General features: G+C 42.4%; 1 protein-coding gene across 1 annotated transcript in view; it reads left to right on the forward strand.

Annotated features, from left to right (window-relative positions):
* Positions 1-16,380, forward strand: part of MAP3K5 (mitogen-activated protein kinase kinase kinase 5) — a 201,769-nt gene that overhangs the window by 92,106 nt on the left and 93,283 nt on the right. The window contains exons 7-10 of the mRNA XM_046675036.1: positions 4,513-4,706; positions 5,973-6,141; positions 7,274-7,380; positions 9,658-9,828. Coding sequence (XP_046530992.1) covers positions 4,513-4,706; positions 5,973-6,141; positions 7,274-7,380; positions 9,658-9,828 — 641 coding nt within the window. The remainder of the gene's footprint in view (positions 1-4,512; positions 4,707-5,972; positions 6,142-7,273; positions 7,381-9,657; positions 9,829-16,380) is intronic.

Consider the following 16,380-nt stretch of genomic DNA (forward strand, 5'->3'; position numbering starts at 1 on the left):
TGCACACACAGAGAGACGTGTGTAAACATGTCTCCATCTCTCTCTACTGAGATTGATTTACGTTCCTAAGTCTTGTCGTTTGCCTTTGAGGCCACAATACAGAATTCCTCCCCTTCACACAGAATTAAACAGAAGTTGAAAAGTGATAAACATAAACTTAACATTTTAAAGATGCATGAAGAAAAATTACATAGTGGAATCAGCCTTGTTATGCCAAAGGTTGTATTTTTCATTTGGGAAAGTAGGCCAGCGCTTACAACCTTAAAGAATGTGTCTCTGTCACTTAGAGTGGAAATAACATCCTCGATAAAGCCCTGCATGTGATTGCATTTCAGATGGTAGGCTTGTAAGTACAATTAGGTCAGAAATTTTGAAACTTACGGCTAAGATTTCACCAGGTCCGAGACTCAGGGCAGCAGAGGTAATGTTTCCCTTATAAATTCATCCTTCACGTCCGTTCAGGAAGTGAGCAGTTGTGGCTTCATGCATCAGTTCAGTGTAGCAGATTTTATCAAAGGAATATTGATCAGACACGTCTGGGAGCTGGGCTCTGGGCTTGGTGCCATGAGGGATTCGCCTGGAGGTTGAAAGTGGAAGCAGCCACATTCGTAACTGTCCGCTGAGAAGACAAGTGAGAAGGGCCAGAGTCTAGTTGGGGGAGAGAGTAACCAAATAAACAAACAGACAAATTAGAAAGTTCCCAGAGGCGACGTGCTAAAGAGAGGGTGGCCGTGATGTCCAGTGGTCACAGAGGGTCTTTCAGAGGAGGCGGCGTCTTCTGAGACCTGACTGGCAGGAAAGAGCCAGTCTTGCCCTGTGACGGCTTCACACGTGGAGAAGCAGGTTTATGAGCTGAGCAGATACTGCATGTTATGAGCAGGTCTCTCGTTGACCCGAGGAAGCTGCTGCTTAAGCTGCTGGGTGTCCTGACCGCAGGCTGAGTGTTTCGAGCGTGTAATTCAATGTGTGTGAATGCTGAGGGCATCTCTTCCCAGAAGCACAATTCATTTTCGACATGCACTTACATTCACCTTGATGTAGTTTTTAAAAATTGAAAAACGGAATTCGCATTATTTAAAAAGGAAACAGTGAAGATAATTAGATAGAATAAGACTAGATTCTGAGCTGCGGGTTTGTATAGCCGTGAAAACAAACATGGGCCAGAGATGAGCGCTCTCACTTGATGACCAGGCCTTCGTGTTTTGAAGTATAAGGAAATGTGGTCTTCCGCCTCAAGAAGCAGGTTTAAATATTTTGGAATTAGTGTCTTATTCGTAAATGGCAGTTGTTGCCCTGAGGTGTCCTCCTGATCACACAGTGGTGGTTTTTATTTGCTTTGGATTATTAGTTATTTTAGATTCTGGGGAAGTTGCAGTAATACTCTAAGTTACACGTGAAACAACTTGGGAAATAAACGTTCCCCTGTTATTAGTTTTCATCATTTTGAAAAAGTGCCTTTCTCAGCAGTCAGTGTCTTTTCAGAAGCACAGCATCTCTCAGCCCCTCACCCTCTCTCCTGCTGCCCACCCCGGCCGTCTCTGGCCTCAGGCCTCGCAGCGTCCACGCGCCTCCTGCCCAGCACCGTCCTCCCCTTTGTCTGGACATCAGCAATGGGAAATTGAAACAAATATTTATTGCCTCAGAGGCACGGGGAAGAGACCCTAAAAAGTGCAAGGGTGCGGGAACTTAGGAAAACCTTACCCTGCTGGGTTTTCAGCAAGGATTCTGAAGCCATAATCCATGTGGTTTGAAGAAGACCGTTGCAGGAATCCGCTTTTCCGTGGTCTCGGCAGGACTCTCGTTTTCCTCTCTCTCCCTCCACCACTCAGCACACACCCAGACATCTGAGAGTCATTCTCTTCCACATGAGTTTTATGCAGATGCATTATTCCCCAGTGCCCAGTATTTCAATAAATAATGTATTATATTTCATGCCTTAGACACAAATACACGTGGTGTTAAGGCTTCTGAGGGTACAGAGCTTCATCCAGCAGCAGCGGCAGAATATTCCGAAACTCTGATACGCTTTTCTGGCTTATTGGCTCTTTGTCTGTTTGTTGTTGTGCGACTCAGAAGATGGGAAACATTTTCTTTCATAATTCCGAGTCGGAGCGCTTGTCTCAGACAGGGCTGATGGTTCTCTTGGTCTTCTGCACCCCATCAGTTTAAACCCCAGAAGCTTTGGAAAGCAAGCTCTCAGTGGCCTTGGCTTTCTCTCTGCCTGGACGGCGGCCTGGGTGAAAGGACTGGATCGGTGGGCATGCTTTGGGGTCTCTGTGACATTTTAGAGGCAGGCCGTGCTTGTTCTCTGCCTTCCTGACTGGGCTTCCAATTCTGGTTCCACGAAAGAGATCTTGAGAGGGAGCAAGTTGATGTCCTGGATGGGAAATCAGATCTCATCCTCTGGCACTTCTCCTCATGCTCTCAGTGGAAGTCAGGTCCAGTGTCCGCTTCCTGACCTGACTTCCAGCAAGGACCTCAAAGAACACTGCGCCCGGCATAATGAAGTCTGGCTGTACGGGCGTTTGGGACTTCTCGTCCCTTTGCTGTGAGGCAGTGACTTGGCTCGTGCAGGGTCCGTGGAAGGTGACCTGAGGCACAGGGTTGGTGTGCCAGCATTTAAAGGCCACTCAGGAAGGTGCCCGACCCCTCGCAATAGTGCATACCTTCTAGAGAAGGGCATGCCCTGGGCTGGAGTCCCAAACACAGCACAGACCAGCTGCATGACCTCTGTGAGCCTCACCTGAGTCCCAACTGTGACATGGGGTCAGTCGCACCTTCCTCCGCGGGTTGTTGAGAATGTGTGACCATTTGTTCCGTGGCACACGGAGGCGCTGAATAAACGTTTGCCCTCATTTGTTTAGTCCTGGGGGTGAGGGGGTGGTTGCTGTTCTCCGTAAGGCCGATAGGGCCAGGAGCCGTAACCTGGACTCCCTGCTCCCTGGAACAGAGATAAGTGGAGTTTCCATGTGTCTCATTCCAGTTTCCAGCCCTCTGCTTTCCTCTTTCTCTCTGGTTTTCCCTTTGAGTCTCTCCCATGTCCTTACATTCAGCCACACCAGTTAGTTCCTGGCTCTCTGTTTGGCTTGGATCTCTTTTATGTTCCAATCCCATATTTCTAACTCTCTTTTGGATACTTTCCCTTCAGTGTCTTGCTCCCCCGAGATCCCAGCCTCTCTACAAGTGGACGTACCCCCTGCGCCCCGCAAATCTGCTGTCAGCTTCTTGACGTTCTTCTCATATTTTAACTGGAGGTCAGGTTGTGTTTGATTCCTTGTCTGACCTGAGTATAACACGTTCATGATTGAATGTGATTCTGCTTTCCGAATTCTTGCTTTTTTAATGATCCCATTCTTTTTTAGGTAGCCCCGTGTAAGACTGTGGAGTCACCTCTGATTCCTCCTCCTTCCCCTCTCTCAGTGTCTGTAACCAGTTGCTGGTTCTAGATGGTTCTTTCTCTTCAACATGGAGCGCGTTTGTCCATCACTGCTTCTGCCTGTCTGGTCGTGCTCTGAAGCTTCCTGCCTATTTTCTTCAGCTCTTTCCATCCGTCCTGCTATCTGCCCAGACCATCCGTGCACAGCTTTGGTTATGTTTGTCCTGCTCTGAGTTGTTCTGGGATCCCCACTGCCCAGCGTCTGTAGTTTAAAATCCTCAGCTTTGCATTTGGCTCCCCTCCTTGAGCCCTAAGCTCCGGTCAGGCATGCCTACTCAGCAGTGTGCCATCCAGTTCCCCCTTTCTTCTTCCCAGCTCTACTTTTGCCTGCACTAGTGTCCCCTCCCTTGGCTTTGTTAGGAGGTGACAGGCACACTGAGCTAGACTGGAGGGCGGGGGTGGAAGCAGAGAGAGCAGCTGAGGGCCAAGTACAGCGTTGATGGCATGGACTAACGTGCTGGCAAGAAGATGGAGGAAAACAGACAAATTTGAGATTTGTTTTGGCGGTAGACTAGACAGGACTCTGTTAGGACATGGATGTGAAGGAAATGGAAGGGTAACTTCTGGGTCTCAGTTTTAGTAAATGGGAGGTTGATGGAGCCGTTGACTGAGACAGAGTTGTCTGGAGCGGAGCAGCTTTGTTCTGGCCTCCCTGACCGTGTTGCTTGCCACTGGGGCATCCCTTACGTGTCAGCTCTTAGTAATTTCATATAGTTACGCTCTATCTCTGTGACTCGGGTCTGCATTCCCTGAAGGCCAGAGGCCGAGTTTTAAACTGTGTTTTTCCTACAGCGTCTATCATGGCACTTAACCCTGAGAGATGGTGTATCAGTATTTAATTGATTGATTGGAACTGTGCCATTCTGTTTTTTGGATCATCTGCAAGTCCTAATTATTTGAAGTAAGCAATTAAAGAAATTGGAATAAATTTCCATTTTCGTGGGTCATAAATGAAAAACGAGATTTCCCCTCCCACTCAGGACTGTTATTCGCAATGACGCAGTGAGGTGCGACTTGGCTGAGCTGGCGTGGAGTCCGCAGGCGGCTCACCGCGTGCTGTGCCTTCCCTCCCGCAGGTGTGCACCGGGAACTACACGTTTGTCCCCTACATGATCACGCCGCACAACAAGGTCTACTGCTGCGACAGCAGCTTCATGAAGGGGCTCACGGAGCTCATGCAGCCCAACTTCGAGCTGCTCCTTGGGCCCATCTGCTTACCTCTTGTGGATCGTTTCATTCAGCTTCTGAAGGTGGCACAAGCAAGTTCCAGGTGAAGTCTAAGAAGGCCGTTTGGTGATGATAATGAAGTGTTATTCTACTTCATTTCTTTGTGCATTTTATGGAGTATTTCTTAGCTGTTCTGCACAGCTAAGAACCAGGGGAAAACATGTATAATATCCTCTAAGTATATAAAATGGATGCCACATAGTCCACACGTTGCATTTTCTTCACTTTCTTCACAGCATAACTTGAAATCAGCAAAAAAACCTCCAAAAAGATTTCTCAAAAAGTTAAAAATAGAAATACCCTATGACCCAGCCATCCCATTACTGGGTATCTATCCTAAGAACCTGAAATCAGAAATCTCAAGAGTCCGTTGCACCCCTATGTTCATCGCAGCATTATTTACAATAGCCAAGACGTGGAACCAGCCTACATGCCCAGAAACTGATGATTGGATAAAGATGATGTGGTATATATACACAATGGAATACTACTCAGCCATAAAAAAAGACAAAATTGGCCCATTCACAGCAACGTGGATGGACCTCGAGGGTATTATGTTAAGCGAAATAAGCCAGTCAGAGAAAGACGAACTCTATATGACTCCACTCATAGGTGGAAGTTAGTATATTGATAAGGAGATCCGATCGGTGGTTACCAGGGAAAAGGTGGGGTGGGGGGAGGGCACAAAGGGGGAAGTGGTGTACCCACAACATGACTAACAAAAATGTACAACTGAAATCTCACAAGGTTGTAATCTATCATAACATTAATTAAAAAAAAAAAAAAACCTCCAAAAAACTGCTAACTACATTATAATGATGGTAGAGCAAAAAAACATTCAAATTAAGTACAGAAACATCATCTGAATAAATGTCCAGGGACTTTAGTGTATGAGCAAGAACTCTGGAAAAATTGCTGAAAGCATTAATATATTTTAGTTAGGAACAGTCATTTATGTTAATAAATGATGATGCTGAGTTAGAGAGTACAGGTCCTGTTATGTTAAAATCATAGGCACACAATTTATTTATTGGCATTTTAAGTAGTACATTGCAAGTTCTTGGCAAATTCATTGACGGGGAGTATCTTTACCTTTATTTCTTTCTGAAGCAAGGCAGAGTGTTAAAAGAAATATAGGACTCCCACCAAATTTTTAAATAATGCTGGATATGTGAGGTTCACTCTGTGCATTTTAGTGAATTGAAAGCTACTAATGCTGCAAATGTCAATTCATTTTCAAATAAAATTGTTGCTCTTCATTGAAATCCTTTCTAGTTTTAACTCTTAGAAATGTGTGTTTTCCCACCAGCCAGTATTTCCGGGAATCTATACTCAATGATATCAGGAAAGCTCGTAATTTATACACTGGTAAAGAACTGGCAGCTGAATTGGCAAGAATTCGTCAGCGAGTAGATAATATTGAAGTCTTGACAGCAGACATTGTCATCAATCTGTTGCTTTCCTACAGAGATATCCAGGTGAGAGATGCTTAAAGTCTTTGTTATGTAGTGTGTTGGAAGAGTGAGGGAGAATGGACGTCGAATTTCAGTTAGTGAATAAGTCAGTCCTGTTACTGCATGTAATTTTTGATTGACGCTCCTAAGCTTTCCATTTTGAGATTTTATGATGAATGAAAAAAACTCATATGAGTTACCCATCACTGATTGTGAAAGACTGGTATGTTAAAGGTCTGACTTTTTCCACTAAAAGAACAAAAAGAAATAGCTTCATGCATAGCTAACCCGTTGACAGTCTGTTCTGTTCTGTTAGCCTCAGGCCCACCTGTCGGTCAATGAATGAAAGCTTTATTTTGGCAAATAGCAGAAATTTTTAGAGCTTTCTGGACATATCTCTTACTCCTTGAAATTGTATTGCTTGGAATTGTTGGTGCTCAACCTTACTGGTCAGAAGCGAGAAATATGCAGTTGATTAATTATAAAAATAACTTTTAAAATATATAATGTAAAACACACTAACATCATATTATTTTTATTGGCATGTCTTAAAATTTAAAAAATATGGTAAGTAGAATGAAATCCTCTCTAAGTTGGGGATTTGCTGTTAGGCTTTTACAGTAAAATTTAAGCGACTTCCAGTTTCTTATTCCCAGCCTTTCCGACCCAAGTAAAGCTTCATGCGGAAGACAGAGACTCACACATGTGGAGACGTGTGGCATGTGGGAGCCCATGATGAGAGTAGCTTTCTCACGTTGACACAGAATCATTCTGCTACTTATAACAGACATTCAGTCAATGCTCTCATCCTCGACATTTTGGAAACTATTTCCCTGAAAGTAATTGAAGGGACACTGCGTAACAGAATCTGGCTCCATGGGGAAGTAAACCACTATATTTAGACAATATAGCATTATCATGCTAGGTTGTTTTGTTTTGGGGTCGGATGTGGAAACTCTGTATTTCTAATGTTTTTATCCATGTAATCCAGACTCCTAATTTTAAAAACAAACAGTTTCTTCAAAGCGTTCCATGGGTTCTCGTTCTCTTTTTAATACTCTTCTCAGATTCAGGAATCTGGGCATCAAGGGGCGTTTTGTTGTCAGAACTTTCTCCGAGGGGTTTAACTCTCTCTGATTCTCCTCTTGCTTGAAAGGACTACGACTCGATTGTGAAGCTGGTGGAGACACTGGAAAAGCTGCCCACCTTTGACCTGGCCTCCCATCACCACGTGAAGTTCCATTATGCGTTCGCTCTGAACAGGTGAGCAGAAGTAGTCCCCTCCACGATGTGCCAACATGGGATTTTTTAACCCACTTATTCTTTCTGGGGTATCTTTGTGCTGTAGCATTGCAACCACTCCCTGTTAGAAAGTAACATTAATATTTCTATGTCAACCATATAAATATAGGAAGCATGCATGCTGATTTTTGTGTCAGTAAAAAAGGGCCCCCACTGTTTGTATATTTAAATTCTTAAAATTCCTTTTCCTCTCTGTCGAAGTTTGTGTTTGCTATTTATATTTTTTTAGATTTTTAAATATTACATGAATATGATGTTATCTTCAAGCAAATATGCTCAATACTAAATGATTATTCACACAAAAATTAACCAAGTAGAGGAAGGGTAGTTTTAGCTGGGTGAAAATATTCCTAACCAGAGAATATTTTCACTGGGATGGTTCTGAATGCACCTGATTATAATCAAGACTGTTGCCCACCGTTTAGGTCACGTATCCACGAATCTGCCAGGCCCAGGACTGATGCTGCTGCTTCCAGTCCTGCCTCTGTCCTCTGTCCACGTCAGGGCGCACACCTCCGTGCACCGTCACCAGGGCCATCCCTGCCCTGGCCGTGGAGAGGCCTAAAGCTCTGAACTGTCCACAGCTTAGTTGTGCTGTTCTCTTCCGTAGTACAGAGTTGAATATATGAGTAATTAACACAACTGTGGAGAATGATAAAAAGAAAGAGAGGGGACATCTTGTCTGTTGAGCACTTGCCATTGTCACTTAGGCTTGATTATTTCACAGATGAGAAACGGAAGCTTGGAAAGGTTGAGTGACTTTCCTTCCAGGCTCACAGTTAGCATGTCATGAAACCGAGGCTCAGACCCAGACCTGTCTGACACTGAGGCCTCTTCCTCATCGCTGGGTCCTCCTGTCTCTGCCTGTGAAGAAAACAGTCAGCGTGCTGGTCAACCAGACATTGTTTCTTCCCTTCTTTATCCACCCAAACCATAGAACTTGCTAACTTTATCAGTAAATGTATAACTAAAGTATATTTTCTCTCCCCATTCATTAAACATCTTTTTCTTTAGATGTGACAGAATGAAATGAGACCTCCAGAGTTTACCTGTTCCAATGGATTTTCAAATGAGTTCTTTTTGAAAGATGGAATGGACTAGATTCTATTTTGAAATGAAAAGTGAAAGTCCTTAAGAGCCTCTTATAGTTTTCTTTATCTGTGTTTCATCTTTACCTTTCCTAAAATAGAATATAATGAATTGAGGGGCGTATTTGTATGGAGCATTATTCTAAACTCAGGGTATTTAGGACAAAGCAAAAAAGGAATTTCATGGACAGGAAGATTTAAAGTAGTAGTTGAGAATAGAAATAACTTTTTTTTTCATAAATGCTTTATTGAAATATAATTCATATACCTTACAATTCACCCATTTAAGTGTACGATTCAATGGTTTTTAATATATTAACAGAGTTTTGTGACCACCAACATAGTAAATTTTAGAACATTTTCGTCACCCCAAAAAGAAACTCCCAACCCATTAGTTATGCTCCCTTCTCCTCGCACATCCCCCAGACCCAGGGAGCCACTGACGGACTTTTGGCCTCTGTAGCTTGGGCTATTCTGGGCATTGCATGTAAATGAAATCGCACAATATGTAGTCTTTTTTGACTGGCTTCTTTCACTTAGCATGTTTTCAAGGTCCAAGAAATAACTCTTAGAAGAGTTTTTATCTGGTTTTAAGAACAGTCTATACATACTTGCTGCTTTAGAATGAGCCGTGTAAAGCCGCTTCCTTACATAATTAATTGGTTACACCTAGAAATTAGGCTCTTGGGTTAAAGTTGGTTTGTCGGTATTGCTGTGAAGGAGTTTGCTCAGTGTTTTGGAGTGAAAGCCATTGAAACCTACAGGCGGGGTTTTGTCCCTGTTTGGATTCGTTGACTCTGCCCCATTCAAGGCTGCAGAGCAAATTCCTAACCTCACTCCACCAGCTTGAACCTGCACGTAAATGGAGGGAAACCAGAAGGACGACGGATGGCTACGTACAAGTTCATCCCCATTATCAGAAAAGCACTTCAGAAGGGATCCTCGTTAGGCCCCGCAGACAGGCAATAGGATAAGAATGGAAGGTGTCAGACTGAGGTTTACAGAGGACTCTCAACATCCGATTGTTGTTTTTGTCCTGCCGAACTTCACTGTTTGGATCAGTGCGTTAAATAGGTTTTAATAAGCTGACTGGCCTCTCTTGCTTCTGTAATCTGGATTGAAATGATGCCATTTTCGTCCCCTGCCTTAGGAGAAATCTCCCTGGAGACAGAATGAAGGCTCTTGACATCATGATCCCGCTGGTGCAGAGCGAAGGGCAGGTGGCTTCCGACGTGTACTGCCTCGTGGGTCGAATCTACAAAGACATGTTTTTGGACTCTAATTTCATGGATACTGAAAGTAGAGACCATGGAGCTTCTTGGTAAGTATACAGGAAACGATGCTTGATAGTCCATGACATAAAAGATTGTTTGCAAATGAGAGTTAAATTGTTGTTAATCCTTTAGATTACGTATTCGAAAGTAAACTTTAGAATTTATAGCTTTAGTGAACAGGTTTGATGAAATTCATTTAATATGGCAGAGTAAGTTGGGGTAAATTAGATGAAAATATATAATTTAAGAAAATAGAATTTTAAAAAGCTATTTTAAGTATAATATATAAGATAACGGCAAAATATAATTTGGTGAGAAATTTATGTAAGTTTATAGAAAGACATGAAAGAAGACCTGAATGAATGGAAAAATATACCAAGGGAATGGATGAGAAGGATTGATATCTTAAAAGATGTTAATTCTCCCCAGTAGGGCTTTCCGTGTAATTTGACAAATTGCTTCTAAAATTTATTTGAAAAAATAAAAGGCCAAGAATAGGCAAAACAGTTTTGGAGAAGAATGGTTGAGGGACTTGCCTTACCAGATACAAGACTTCCTGTGAAGATGCGATAGTTGGGATGTTGCAGGCTGGGTGTCGGCAGAGACAAGTAAAACACTGGAACGGGAGAGCGAGCTGGAACAGACTGAGATGTGCAGGAGACTGGATCCGTGGCACGGTGCTCTTCATGAACCAGAGCGGAAGCGATGGCTCTTCAGGCATGGTGCTGGAGAAATTGGTGTATCTGCTTGTAAAAATAAAATGAAATTGCATCCCCACTTTAAGCCATGCACAAAAAGTGAAAGCCAAGTGAATTGAAGACCAAAATATTTTTTAAATTACTTTACAAAAAATATTTTTAGAATATACAAACTGTGCTTATGACTTTGGGATAGGAAAGAATTTCTTAAACAAGGCTTAAAAATACCATAAACCATAAAATGGAAAAAATTGGGAAACTAGGGTGCATTAACATTTGCTTTTGCTCATCAAGGTTCTGGCTTCTGGAAATGATAGAAGAGCTTCTATTGCACTTCTCCTCCTGCCAGTAACAATTATAAACATTGGAAAAACACTTGTAAAAAAAGTTTGAATGTCCTAAAGTGTGACTAAAAGTAGTCAGAAACTGGGGAGGTTTTGATCCTTGGATGAAGGGTACCTTATTGGGTAAGAGCCACATTTCAGTGGCTTTTCCCTTGGGGGCACGCCCTGTTCTGCAGGGCACAAGGCAGAGAGAACTCAAGAAGAAAATCCCAGTCTTACTGGCTGGAGGAGTCGGTTTGAGGCTGCCAGGAAGTTGAGTGTGATCCCACCTAAATGAAGGAGTCACAGAGAGAGCCCCAAATCTGTGTACATACTCCCCTTTGATTCTTGGCTGACCCCTGACATGTGCATGTGTGGGATAAGACCCAAAGGAGCCAGACAGAAACCAGCAGCTGGAAGGCAAAGGAGCTGAGCAGAGATTTCAGCAGCTGCCCAATGCAGGAGACACAGTTTGGAGTGTGAACTTCACTGAGTTCGACGGGCTTGAGAAACAGTTTGAGCTTTACACTGAAACTCCATAAGGACCACAGCTTAGGAATAACAAACTACACCCCAGGACTAAGGCAGTGAAGTAAAATTAAGTGTCTCTGAGTTTGCATTTTGTCAGGTGCTGGTGCCGGGCTGAGGTGGGGATGTGGTCCCTCAGGCTTCCTTCCCTGGACACACTTTCCACGGCCTGGATCATGTTCTGTTGTCTTGAGTGGACAGTGACCCACAGGCACCCTTTACTTCTGGGGAGACCTCTGATGCAGGGCCGTTTTCTGGGAGGTTTCCTTGGGGGTTCAGAATGCAGAAATAGAAAATAAGAAAAAAGTTCATGGCTTAGATTTTTCAAGTTTGCAGAATTGTGAGATGTTTTTAGAACAAACGTTGGTTGTTGAATCTTATCTAGGGCAGAGGGTGAGTGGTTTGAATGAACACATCCTGCTGGTCTAAGTATGAAAAAGAGTGGTTCTCTAACATTTGATGTTTTTCACTGTCACTGCTTTAGTTATTTTTGCTCATCGAAGCTCTTGCTGATGGCTAAAATAATGCCATTTTTTCTATATTTGAATGTCTGTAATCCAGGTTAAGATATGATCCTTAGGTAATTAAACTGAGTTTAGCTTTTAGTTATTAAAAGGTTGTAGCTTTTTATCATAGCTGTTCAATATAAAGTTAAATAGGAGTTAATGAAAGCAGTGATGGCGCCTGTCACAAGTGCTGTTGGGGGATTGTTGGGGATGCTGTGGGATAAAGAGCAGGTGAGAGAGCGAAGCTGGGAAGACGACCGGCTTTCAAAGTATGAAATACTGTGATCCAAGAGCCTAGATTTAGGCCTAAGAAAAGGCCACAGAGTTTCTCAAGTGAAGACTTGGGTGGAATGACCCAGGGAAATACTGTGGACTGTGGCCGGAGGGCCCTGGAAGTTCACTGCCGAGGTCACGTCCACAGTTTCTTTTTTAACCTAAAGAAAATGCTAAAAAAACGTAACCACAAAATAGTTATGCTGAATTCATATGCACCGTGACTTACTTAGGACATTTTGTTACATGCGGTTTTTGCTCAATAGGTAGAAATAATAATCCCTTAAACTTTGGAGTTCACACAGGGTTTTGTGTATGTTATTGACTGTTAGAGGCTTACACGTACCTCGTAAAGTTGGTGGGGTTGACATTTTTCTTCCCATTTTATAGCTGAGCCGATGGAAACTCAAAGAACTGAAGTGAATTTCTTGATGTTTTGTGGTTTATGAACTTTCAAATCTAATTTTTTCAGATCCAGTGGTGTTTTTCCTGCATCTTCGGCTCTCTTGCCTGCAATTTCCGGGAACAGACATTTCTAGGAATGGCTGTGCTGTTTTGTTGAAGGAGCACGGTCTTTTGGGAGACTGACATGAGATAAATGTTGACTTACTGCTTGGAAACCATGTAATCTTCGGCAAATGACTTAACCTTTAGGAAATTCAGTTTTCTTCCTTAAAAAATAAGAAGAATACCTACCACCTGAGTTAGAATGCCCTTAGCATCCTACAGGTAGCAAAAGACCTTGACTCCAGAGAGCTTAAACAATAAGAAAATGTATCTTCTAAAACATGGAGTCCAGAAATTGGGTCTGGCGTAGGTCGAGTTGGTAGCTTCAGGATGTCAGCCCAGGTCTGTTCCCTCCTTAGTGCTGCGAGTGGCTGTGCCCTCCGGCTGGCCTTCGTAGGGTTGCAGGGTGTCCGTGGCCGTTCCAGGCATCAGTCTAGCTTAGCTACACCAAGGCGTAGAGAGGAAGGGAGGCCGTCTTCTCCTGTATCTTTCTTAGGACTGAGAAAATATACTCACAAAAACCTACCCAGACTCTCCTTACATTTCTTTATGCTTCTAGTATTTCATCAGCCCAGTAGCACAGACATCACTGGTAAGGAGGGATGGGGTTATTACAGCTGGTTTAGACTGACCACTTCAGGAGGAATGAATGCTCTGTTGTGAGGATTAAATAAAGCAACAGGTGTTAAAGTCCTGGAATTAGTAGCCACTTGGTGTTATATCCTTAGTATATAATATGTGAAAATATTTTTTGTTTCTTTATATATGGTTATATTTACCCATGTTCAAATAGACATTGACTAGATTAAATTTCCCTTTTCCTAAAATATTCCTAAGAGTTTTCTTTCTCTTTCTGAACATTTCAGCTCATGAGGGAAAAGTTACAGACTCCGTATGCTTTTCACCCAGACCTTGTTTGAATTTCATACGCCACGGCTGTCTTGGGGTCCCGTGGGACAGGCAGTGATTGCTTGAACTCGTAGTTGGTTTTAGAGATGATGAGATTCTCTTCCTTAGGGGGCAATAGGAAGTCATTTTCAGAACTTGGAAAGGAAATTAGGTGCCCGTACTATATGCACATACTCGTGTCTCTCCTGTTGTGATCCCAGAGAAGATCCATAGCCAGGAAATCAGAAGCATTAAGCGTGTTTTTAGCATTAATATGTCCATTTTTCCATGGTAACTTGGAAAAGAACCGACAGCCTTGCCTTATCAACTAATTTTCTTTTGCGTCAGTGACATGCTATTCAAATAGTAATGTGTGCCTAATAACGATTTGGTTTTTACATTGTTAATGGAGTTGGCTTTACTTTGGAAGAGTTACGTAACAAAGCAATCGACATACAAATAAAGACCAACGTCTATTTTCCCTTTTCCAGATTAGCCTTTTTTCCTTTTCTTGGCTTCAAAATAGCCTTCTCTGTGTCATCTCGATCTCCACTCCCCTCCTTCCAGAGTTTTATCTCACTATCTTTCCATTGACATCATTTTTGTTTAGTCCTTTACCGTGTCTGTTAGACGAGTTTCCAAATTTTGATGAGTTTTGTTTTTAGAACACAGAGCCTGAGAGTTCTTAGTAACCTAGCTCATTGGTGTCCAGACATAGATGGCGCCTGAGGGACCAGAAGTTGCAGGATGACCTGACACTTGGGGAAAACACACCGTGTGCCCTCGGTTGCTTTGGCACAAGCGCCCTGGCACACCGGTCTCAGCCTCAACCTTGATTCAATACCACGTGTGACCGATGATAGATTGGATGTAGCTCTGTTATGACAGGACCGAGTCAAAGTCCAGGGATGACAGTATTTAATACGTCACTGTGGAGCTTTCCTGATTGCGGCTGACAAGCATTGAGCCTCTAAGGAGAGCAGCTAAGGCTTGCTGGATTGAACTGGGTTGTCAGAGGGACAAGTGAGGGAACTAGCTCTTTGCCAGGCATTCTGCTGAAAAGGAAGGAGAGTATGGGAGAACAGGAGCGATTTCACTCAGTGAACCAAAGCCGTCATTCCGGGCCTGGTGGAACATCAGAATTGCTTGTGGAGTTTTTCAACAACGTGGAATTCTTTGGCCCTGCAGAGTCATCTTCGTGGATCCGTTTTGTTGAATAGGTCGACCATAACTGCTAACATGGCTCTTCCCTTTTATTAAATGTTTATATATTCCCCACGTTTTGCTGTCACTCCCTTCCTCCTAAATCTTTTCCGTTCTCCAAATCCTTAAAGATTTAAGTGTAAGCTTCTGGCCCCACTTCTGCCTCCTCTTCAGAGCTTTCCCAAGTGTGTCTCCTCCCATCTTCTCAGCCATCTTAGAATATGAGTTTTGCATTTTAATTTGAGAATTGGCAGCCCTTAGAAGGCTAAGTGTAGAATGGTCATAAACACGTGAAAACTATTCACTCTCAGCATCAAGTAAGTGCATGTTAGAATCCTGAGCGAGGCTTTCCTGGTGTTATCAGTTGGCAAAGATGAGAAGAGATGAGCATACTTTATTTTGGCATAAGTGCAATGTGAAAGTCGATCTTCTATACTGCTCTGGGGAATGTGAATTCTGGAAAGCAATTCTGCATTATTAATTATAGTATTATGTAAGAAGAGCCTTGAAATAATTCATGTTCTTACACCCAGCTATGTCCTTTGGAAACTATCCTAAAGAAATAGCAGAAATTACAACAATGTTCACTATGCTGAATTTTGGTAACAAAAAATTGGAAGAAATTTAAATGTCCAACAGTGGGGAAAATATCCACTGAAGGATAACATCTCCATGAGAGGGAATAGCATTCATTCAAAATTGTTGGGGGAGTTGGTGGTAAAAATATACATAATGTAAAACTTACCATTTTAGCTGTTTTTAAGTGTACAGTTCAGTGGCATTAAGTACATTCACATTGCTGTGCTCCCACCACTGTCCATCACAGCTCTTCTCGTCTTGCAAAACTCAGACGCTATTCTCATTAAACAGCTTCCCATTCTTCTCCTCCCAGCTCTTGGCAACCACCATTCCACTTTCTGTCTCTATGTATTTGACTGTTCTAGATATTTCATGTAAGTGGAATCATATGGTGTTTGTCTTTTTTGTGACTGGCTTATTTCACTTAGCATGATGTTCTCAAGGCTAATCCATGTTGTCACGTGTCAGAATTTCCTACTTAAGGCTGAGTCATATACCATTGTATGTATACACCACATTTTGCTTATCCATTCATCTTTTGATGGACATTTAGGTCGTTTCCACCTTTTGGCTATTGGGAATAGTGCTGCTGTGAAAATGGGTGTATAAATATCTGTTTGAGTTCCCTGCTTTCAATTCTTTTAGGTATATAACCAGAAGAAAATTGTGGTTTTAAAAAAATATTTAATAGTAACATGCATCATGATATCATAATCAAAATTAAAAACAGTTTATAAAAATAGCATGATGCTCTTTTTTTGGAAAAAAAATATGTGAATAGTAAAGGGACCCGAAGAAGATAGAATCTGGGGTTCTTTTATTTTCTTCCTGACTTTCCTATAATCATAAGGATTATATACAAATAAGGAGTCTGAATTGAAGAGAGGGCTTCCCCATCTCCTGATCAGAAAGACAGTGTGGTCTGGCACCGGTTTTCTTCTCATGCAGTCCTGCTTTGCCTCTGAGTTATTTTATGAGTGATAATTTCAGAAATATCCTAGAGACGTAAAGAACCATAAATTCTAATTTAATTACTTGTATGTCTCATGGAAAGGATCGTGGCTTTTATATCACAAAGAAGGAAAGATGACACC

Source organism: Equus quagga, chromosome 11 (assembly GCF_021613505.1).
Source record: "Equus quagga isolate Etosha38 chromosome 11, UCLA_HA_Equagga_1.0, whole genome shotgun sequence".
In the NCBI taxonomy this organism is placed as follows: domain Eukaryota; kingdom Metazoa; phylum Chordata; class Mammalia; order Perissodactyla; family Equidae; genus Equus; species Equus quagga.